Source organism: Neoarius graeffei, chromosome 25 (genome assembly GCF_027579695.1).
Source record: "Neoarius graeffei isolate fNeoGra1 chromosome 25, fNeoGra1.pri, whole genome shotgun sequence".
Taxonomy (NCBI): domain Eukaryota; kingdom Metazoa; phylum Chordata; class Actinopteri; order Siluriformes; family Ariidae; genus Neoarius; species Neoarius graeffei.
This window is the reverse complement of record NC_083593.1, coordinates 19,974,661-19,983,893: the sequence shown is the minus strand read 5'-3', so window position 1 is coordinate 19,983,893 and position 9,233 is coordinate 19,974,661. Positions and strand designations below refer to the sequence as shown.

At 42.9% G+C, this 9,233-nt stretch overlaps 1 protein-coding gene across 2 annotated transcripts; it reads right to left on the bottom strand.

The window, feature by feature from the left end:
- Positions 1 to 18: 18 nt before the first annotated feature.
- Positions 19 to 8,146, bottom strand: cfap298 (cilia and flagella associated protein 298). 2 transcript variants are annotated; one of them, XM_060908202.1, is made up of 8 exons: positions 8,107 to 8,146; positions 7,367 to 7,533; positions 4,898 to 5,065; positions 4,744 to 4,811; positions 4,503 to 4,661; positions 3,823 to 3,954; positions 810 to 905; positions 19 to 617 (listed from the first exon to the last, which is right to left on the bottom strand). In XM_060908202.1, exons 2-8 carry the CDS (start codon positions 7,503 to 7,505, stop codon positions 507 to 509), a joined length of 873 nt encoding a protein of 290 aa, XP_060764185.1. In that variant the 5' UTR covers positions 7,506 to 7,533; positions 8,107 to 8,146; the 3' UTR covers positions 19 to 506. The 2 variants fall into 2 exon arrangements, with proteins under 2 accessions (XP_060764185.1, XP_060764186.1); XM_060908203.1 differs by having other exon boundaries at positions 8,059 to 8,118.
- Positions 8,147 to 9,233: the final 1,087 nt, after the last annotated feature.

Sequence of the window (9,233 nt, the reverse complement as noted above, 5' to 3'; positions counted from 1 at the left end):
TCTCCATAAGAGCCATACTTTAATACCAATGACCCTTTATTTCACACTTTAATAAAAAGTCTTGCACTTAAGTTATCAGCTTTAAAACCGAGTTACGATACAGAGATGTTTTGTAGAGAGTACCACTGTGCACTACCATCCCACAGCTTTTCCTTTAAACTGAAGGGACTGAAGCTGTTTTTCTTTCCTTCCACTCCTTGGATGACCTCTGTATCCCTGAGGCCTGTGATGCAATTTCCTGCCTGTAAACAGCACTGGATTTCAGTGAAGCCAGTGGAACGATCACAGACAAAGACAGGAAAGGTGTTGCATCCTTCTTTCTCCATGTTCTTGGTGGGGGAGCTCAGAGATGTTCAATTAGTATCAATACATGGCCATTTACATTCACCGTCAGTCAGTCATCACAAGCTGCGTTTATTTTATTTTTGAAAAGATATGGAAGATTTTATATTATAAGGCATCGATATTTGCAAAACTGTCTCCGAGATAAAGTCAGTAAGATTCATTTATCTTGGGCCCCATTTGATATTTGTTAGTCCTTGAAATTGTCTCTTTAAAGCCTGCTTGTCTGACCATTCTGACTGTAGATAGGAGTCATCATCTGCTTCATCCAGCTTCTGCAAAGAAAGAAAGAAAGAATCCAGTTCTCAGGTTCAATTATATAAGAAAGATGACACCTTTTATGTCTGAGATTCTGGAATTGGACAGAGGATTTAAAAAAAAGTCACACTGAATTTAAGCAGTTTTTTGAGTTGGAGCTCACACTGTTCCAATAACAGAAAACAGAATAAATTATACAAGAGCCTTGCCTTGAGTTCCTCCTGCCTTTTGTAATAGTGCAGCATCATCTGCTTGTGCTCCTCCTCACTGGCCAGAGGTTCCCGTGCTGGCGCCCCCTGGCCTTTCTGAAGTAAAGGGCAAGTCATAAACATTAATTATGAGACTTTTTGGTCAAATGGACACATTCACTTAGTAAATGCAGTTATGCAATGCCATATGAAATTACTACATGGAATAAAGTCAAAAGGAGAAAGTAACATACTTAGACTACGTTCAGACTGCACCCTGAAATGACCCATATCCGATTTTTTTGCCCATATGCGACCTGTATCTGATTTGTTATTGACAATCTGAACGACACTGATCCGATTTTTTTCACATGCTTGGATATGTGGTCCTAATTCCGATGCATATCCGTTATTTTCACATGCGACTGCAGTCTGACCGGACAGGTCGCATTCATGCGACCTACACGTCATCAACAAGAGACAAACGTCACTATTCTGCGTCGGCTAATCCCGCCTCTTTGGTGGAAAACAACAACATTTGTACAGTTTTCAGAATTTAAATACACTGTGTGCACAATTATTAGGCAAGTTGTATTCCTGATGATTAATTTTATCGTTGAACAAATACAGTGCTCTCAGTCAATCCAAATTGTTAATAAACCTAAAACCAGAATGATTAACAAAGGAAAGGGGAGTTTAGGCCTTCTCAGGGGAATATATAAGTGTGCAGAATTATTAGGCAACATTTAGTGTGCAGAATTATTATGCAACTAAATGAAAAGCTTAAAGTTTCCCATCTCACTTGTTTATTTTAATTTTCAGTGTAACAAATAAACAACTCAGAATTAACAAATAAACACTTCTAGCATTTCAAAAATATTCAGTGACCAATATAGCCACCCTTCTTTTCAATAACTGCCATGAGCCTTCCATCCAGTCTGTTAGTTTTTTGATTTGTTGACGATCAACTTTTTGTGCAGGAGCAACCACGGCCTCCCAGATGCTATTCAGAGTGGTGTATTGTCTTCCCTCGCTGTAAATATCATGCTTAAGAAGGGGCCACAAGTACTCAATAGGGTTTAAGTCAGGTGAGGAAGTGGGCCATGTCATTACTTTGTCATCTTTAAGGCCTTTGCGGGCTCGCCAAGCAGTGGAGTACTTGGGTGCATGTGATGGTGCATTGTTCTGCATAACAATCATGGCCTTCTTGAATGATGCAGACTTCTTCCCATACCACTGCTTGAAGAATGTATCTTTTAGAAACTGGCAGTAGGTTTGGAAGTTGATGTTAAGTCCATCTTCAACCTGAAATGGTCAAACTAGCTCATCCTTAATAATAGCAGCCCATGCCATTACCCCTCCACCACCTTGCTGGTGTCTGAGTCAAAGTGCCCTGTGTCCATTAGTTATCCAGCTATGGGCCCATCCATCTGGTCTATCCAGAGTCACTCTCATTTCATCCGTCCATAAAACCTTTGGAAAATCTGTCTTCAGATATTTCTTGGCCCAATCTTGACATTTCAACTTGTGAGTCTTATTTAGTGGTGGTCGTGTTTCAGCCTTCCTTACCTTGGCCATGTCTCTGAGCACCGAACACCTTGTTCTTCTGGACACTCCAGGTCGGTTGCAGTTCTAGAATATTGTGGCACTGGAGGATAATGGGTTCCTGGTAGCTTCATGTTTAATCCTTCTCAAGTCTTTTGCGGTTAATTTGTCTTTTCTTCTCCACACATTTTTTGCGACCCTGTTGACTATTTGCAACAAAACATTTGATTGTTCTGTGCTCACATTTCTATAGCTTAGCTATTTCAAGAGTGCTGCATCCCTCTGATAGGCATTTTACAATTTTAGTCTTTTCAGTGTCTGTTAAATCTCTTTTTTGGCCCATTTTGCCTGAGATAAAGAAGCTGCCTAATAATTATGCACACCTTAATATAGAGTATTAATGACTTTAGGTCACACCCTCCCTCATTACACAAATAAATACCACCTGAGAATGCTTAAATCCAATTAGCATTCAAGTGTATCTAGCTTGCGGTTGGAAAACATGCATAGAAATAATGGTAGGGTCAGAGTACTCACTTGCCTAATAATTGTGCACACAGTGTAGACTTTTATAGAATTGATCAAGCTAATGGTGGATTTGGTAGGGACCTGGATGTTGATCTGTTAGCCTGATTAAATAAAACAGTTTCTATAACTGATCTCATCTCATCTCATTATCTCTAGCCGCTTTATCCTTCTACAGGGTCGCAGGCAAGCTGGAGCCTATCCCAGCTGACTACGGGCGAAAGGCGGGGTACACCCTGGACAAGTCGCCAGGTCATCACAGGGCTGACACATAGACACAGACAACCATTCACACTCACATTCACACCTACGGTCAATTTAGAGTCACCAGTTAACCTAACCTGCATGTCTTTGGACTGTGGGGGAAACCGGAGCACCCGGAGGAAACCCACGCGGACACGGGGAGAACATGCAAACTCCACACAGAAAGGCCCTCGCTGGCCACGGGGCTCGAACCCAGAACCTTCTTGCTGTGAGGCGACAGCGCTAACCACTACACCACCGTGCCGCCCTTCTATAACTGATTTATAACTTAAACCATCCTGTATTACAAGATGGTATTGGATTGTTCTGGAAATTTCCAGTAATTTGACACCTTCGGTCTCATTAGTCTGCTGCCCACGTTAATCAGCTTATTGTGTGAGTTCCGCCGCCGCCACAAAAACCACATCGCCAGGTCTCGCCTCATCTCCATGCTTTACTTGCAAACTTGAAGAGTGCGCTTTTTTTTTTGTTTACGTATTACGTAGATGTGCTTATTACGTGTCAATTTGCGCATGCGGGACACTTTTGGGTCGTTTTCCGTTCATATTGGAGATCGCATACAAGTCTCATATGATTGGTAATGTGAACGGCCTCACAAAAAAATCGGATTTCACAACAAATCGGATATGGGTCGTTTCAGGTTGCAGTCTGAACGTAGTGATAGTGACCTGGCTTAAGCAGAAAGATGATCAATACTCACCTTCTGGATCTTCGCAACAATCTTTGTTTTCTCATTTTTCCCAATGTAATCTTGTAGTTTTTTGTCCCGATGCAACTCTTTCCCTGCCCACCACAGCTGAGCTTCTACCTCTGGGATCACCTGTAGAGAAGCCTGCAGGATGTCCATCATGTTAGAATTAATTTGTTCCTTTTATTTTTCATTACTACATGTTATAAAATCAATAGCCAAAAGCAGAAGGTAACATGCATAGTGACCTGGCCTAAGCAGAAAGGTCAATGCTCAGCTTCTGGATATTTACAACCTTTTGTTTTCTATATATGGAATTTCCCCTCACCTAATATTTATCTTATTAGGTCAGGGAAATTCCATATATAATCAAGTCAAACGATCACCAATTTATTTTGTTCATAAGCAGTCACTGTAGTCGAAACTGCATATTACTCTTTCACAGATGAATGAAGGAAATACATTACACATTACTACATACTGACTTTGCATATGAAAAACACTGATCCGGTAAAAGAGGAGTAAAGAGTGGTAAAATTTTGTGTAGCTGCTACCAGTGAAATAAAAAATGTATGCTTTCAGACACCTAATTAGATTAGCGTAAATAAAAATAAGATCACTTCAGGATTGGTAAGCAACCCCTGGGGTGACTTTTTCAAAAAAATCCAAATTCAAACATTTTGTCAAACAACCTGTGTTCCTGCAAGATCTTCCTGATTTTCGAACTCCATTCTGATGGGATCGTGAGGCGGCAGACCCATTGGGTAAACGATCATCACTGCTCCTCGCAACTGATCAAGAGCCTCCTTTACCATGTCCATGGTAACACACACATTCGCCTGCACTTGTTTCTTGAAATAAAATAAAAATATTACAGACACAGTATATAGCATGTGCAAGCGAAGAAAGCACAAGGTTTAGTCCTAAACTTACTTTTGAGATCAACGCTTTGGCTTCTTCCACAGTCTTCTTCAAAACATTCGTCATTTTTTCATTGGGTGCTAAAGGAGGAGAAAAGGGAAATTCGTTTCAGCTGTTGGATTTAAATGTAGAAAAAGCCATGTTGTAAGCTGCACAGGGTGTTTACCGTGTCCGTTCCTACATCCTATTTCATCCTTCTTGAACTCTGCCCCACCGCTGGGGATGCACTTTTCTTCCCATTCATCCTTTAACTTCAGATCTGTGATCTGGTCATCTGTCAGGCCTTGCATATTGGGGGGAAGCGTGATGCCATGATCTGCAAGTTCATGAATCTCTGGAGAGGCACACATGGAGGACAGGTTCACGACATTTATCCCACCCCAACAGGGCTAGATTTTTGTATTTACAATACTCAAAATCAGTGATTCCCACCCCTGCTCACAGAGTTCCTTTGTCCTGTGCATTTTGGTGTTGGCCAGGAAGGGCCTGTTCACTAGCTAAGAAGTTGGATAGTAGTCAAATGTACCACACACTGAGAGGCTCTGGTTGAAATTATGGATTCTCTGAGGTGACTGGCATAGTGCTATAGCTACTATATCATATCTCAGTGCATGATATCCAGCCGCTTATCGTGTTCTACAGGGTCGCAGGCAAGCTGGAGCCTATCCCAGCTGACTGTGGGCGAGAGGCAGGGTACACCCTGGACAAGTCACCAGGTCATCGCAGGGCTGACACAGAGACAAGCAGCCATTCACACCTACGGTCAATTTAGACCCACCAATTAACCTAACCTGCATGCCTTTGGACTGTGGGGGAAACTGGAGGAAACCCACACAGACACGGGGAGAACATGCAAACTCCACACGGAAAGGCCCTCGACGGCCGCTAGGCTCGAACCCAGACCTTCTTGCTGTGAGGCGACAGTGCTAACCACTACACCACCGTGCCGCCCCAGTGCATGATATATTTGATTTATATCCCTAATCAAAAAATTCCAAACTAAAAGTGTTAAGATTGAATCTCTGCATAAACTCACTGGAGGCAGCCACGGTTGTTGTTTACGTCGGAGTGACCTTCGACCTGCGCATGTGTAACGTACCATGCCATCGCCTACCTTGTTGGGCATGATCATGATACGTAGATCTACAGTACACACACAGAAATGCTTGCGGAGCCACAGCTGTGACTCAAGTCGGCCGCATAGCTTGAAATTGTAACGTCAGTTCATGGTATATCCAGGATATACCATGACTGAGACACACCATATCCATTTTTAAAAAAATATTTTTTACCAGCTGGGAGGTCTGTATGGTGAAATACCGTGACCGAGGTCTTGAAAGTACTGACCGAGGCCCTCTGGGCCGAGGTCAGTATTCAAGGCCGAGGTCACGGTATTTCACCATACGGACCGACCTTAAGCTGGTAAATAATAGATTTTTTTTTCTTTACCAAATTCTAACAGAAAACGAGAGCGCCCGAAAGGGAAAACCGAGCCGAGCCGCCATTTTGAATCCTCATTCACGGCTGTAATGCAAATTGCTTCCTCCTTAGTATACAAGTGCACTTCCATGGCAGGAAAAAAACTACATTTTGCTGCCTATGTCGTCCCCTATTTATACAAATAGGAGTCATTCAGGATTCAGCCATGTTTTTGCTCGGCGTTAGCAAGTTAGAGGTTTTTAGCTTTCTCCTGAAATGTTTTCTTTTATTTCTTCTTCCTCAGGGTAGTAAAACTCGCTTTCGCTGTGAACACTGTCGTTATCACTATCCATGATGTAAAATTAACGCTATTCTCCTGAGAAATGCTGGCAAAAATTTATAAGATTTTTGATAATTAAAAAAAAAAAAAGATAAATGTTGACAAAAAATTCTAATATGTTTGTTGTTGGGTGGCACGGTGGTGAAGTGGTTAGCGCTGTCGCCTCACAGCAAGAAGGTCCGGGTTCGAGCCCCGTGGCCGGCGAGGGCCTTTCTGTGCGGAGTTTGCATGTTCTCCCCGTGTCCGCGTGGGTTTCCTCCGGGTGCTCCGGTTTCCCCCACAGTCCAAAGACATGCAGGTTAGGTTAACTGGTGACTCTAAATTGACCGTAGGTGTGAATGGTTGTCTGTGTCTATGTGTCAGCCCTGTGATGACCTGGCGACTTGTCCAGGGTGTACCCCGCCTTTCGCCCGTAGTCAGCTGGGATAGGCTCCAGCTTGCCTGCGACCCTGCAGGACAGGATAAAGCGGCTAGAGATAATGAGATGAGATGAGATGTTTGTTGTTGTTGTGAACGAGCGAGTCGCCAGAGGTCCATAACCGGGGTCTGTATAGTAGGATACGGACCCGCTCGCCAGCCAATCAGAGCGCAGAATTTGATGGAAAGCAGACCGCGAAAAAAATAAATTGCTGGAACGTGCATGCACGTTTTATGCCACGTGATCCATCCTTGGCCAATCCCTGCACGGGAATTCTTTGATGACGGATTTAATGTGTATCCGAACCGTGACGACGACAACAACAACGTACACAGGACATGGTGACAGATCCAGGCCTACTGGTCTAGAACAGTCAACTGGAAGAGAGGTTTAAACACATTTACCCATAATTCACCAGAAATTCCCAGCTCTAACTGTATGAAGCAGTGTAGACTCACCAGAGCAAATCCTGTCCACCTTCAGCCTCCCATTATAGACCTGAGTGACCTGCTGAGTGAGCGTCTCTATGGAAATATCCACGGCGGTGTTGAACAGAAACTGGCTCTCATCTCCGCGTTTAACGTGAAGCTGGACCATAATTACAAATACGATAGTCTGGAAAAGACTATCAGCAAAAAAATAAACAAATTTAATGTGAAATCAGACTCACTATTATAACAGCACGCGCCGCCTGTTTGATTGCGTTGCTATGGTACCCACAACACTTTAGTCCCGCTCCGAGAATGTTCTAGAACCGGTCTATTCTAGTTTAGATTCAGAACCAGAACCATATTCATTGGCCAAATTTATTGAAAAAAAAAAAACCCTGAATATGCATGTAACTGACGTGTATATATAAGAACAATGCATTTATATATATATATGTAATGTACAATATAGACATTACAGTCTAAATAAATATGCAAAACAACTATTAGATACTACATAATATCCAATACCTATATCATATACAGTATGTCTAAAATATCTGTATCATATACCATATCTACATAGGCTATAATAAACAGTATCTATAATATACATTATAAATATTAGCTCTTATTAGCACTGCTAAGAGTTACCGTTTAAAGTGCTGACACAGTTCATGTGTAAATATGCATAAATCACATATCTAGTCTTGTATTTGTACCTTAAGATATCGCTTTATTGACCAAAACTCACACTTAGAAACTCTTACCGTCTCTAAAGACGCACAGACTGACAACTTCCGGCTGGTGCAACGTCATAGTGACGTCCCCGGCCGTATGTTTTGGTATATACGCTCTCTAAACAATCATATACCGTATATACAGAGCACTGAGAGCAAGAGCTTTCTCTCAAACTTTTTGCAGCCATGGTTCGCTTTAAGTGTAAAATAATTTCCCCACAGAGGTGGACAGTAACGAAGTACATTTACTTGAGTACTGTACTTAAGTACACTTTTTGAGTATCTGTACTTTATTATTATTTTTTTGGGGAAACTTATGACTTTAACGTCACTACATTTGAAAAGGGGCGGCACAGTGGTGTAGTGGTTAGCGCTGTCGCCTCACAGCAAGAAGGTCCTGGGTTCGAGCCCCGGGGCCGGCGAGGGCCCTTCTGTGCGGAGTTTGCATGTTCTCCCCGTGTCCGCGTGGGTTTCCTCCGGGTGCTCCGGTTTCCCCCACAGTCCAAAGACATGCAGGTTAGGTTAACTGGTGACTCTAAATTGACCGTAGGTGTGAATGTGAGTGTGAATGGTTGTCTGTGTCAGCCCTGTGATGACCTGGTGACTTGTCCAGGGTGTACCCCGCCTTTCACCCGTAGTCAGCTGGGATAGGCTCCAGCTTGCCTGCGACCCTGTAGAAGGATAAAGCGGCTACAGATAATGAGATGAGATGAGACATTTGAAAAGCAAATATTGTACTTTTCACTCCACTACATTTCTATCAAGGTCCTCGTTACTCATTACTATGAAGCAGCTTTGAAAGTGGATGTTTTTTTTCTTTATTTTCTAAAACGTGATTTTTTTTTTTCCGCAGGTGACACTGAGAGCCGATCAGTAATCACTAGGGTCACGTCACGTCCATAGACTGTATAAAACCAAGTTCAGCAATTTCTCATCAGCATTATTTGAACACGATCAGTTGATGGCAGGATGGAATGAGGTGGTTCTTCTGTGGAATGCATGCATCCATGGCTATAGCTAGAACCTCGTCTCGTCTTCTTCTGCTTTATCCGGGGCCAGGTCGCAGAGGCAGCAGTCTGAGCACGGAAGCCCAAACTTCCCTTTCCCCAGACACCTCGGCCAGCTCCTTGGGAAGAACACCGAGGCGTTCCCAGGCC

Bases quoted from the DNA above. Each gene is read 5' to 3' on its own strand.
- cfap298 (XM_060908202.1), bottom strand. From the start codon at position 7,505: ATGGTCCAGCTTCACGTTAAACGCGGAGATGAGAGCCAGTTTCTGTTC. The intron at 4,812-4,897 runs GTAAACACCCTG...CTCCTCCTTTAG, and splicing joins AGGATGTAGGAACGGACACG to CACCCAATGAAAAAATGACG. The intron at 4,662-4,743 runs GTAAGTTTAGGA...TTTTATTTCAAG, and splicing joins CCAAAGCGTTGATCTCAAAA to AAACAAGTGCAGGCGAATGT.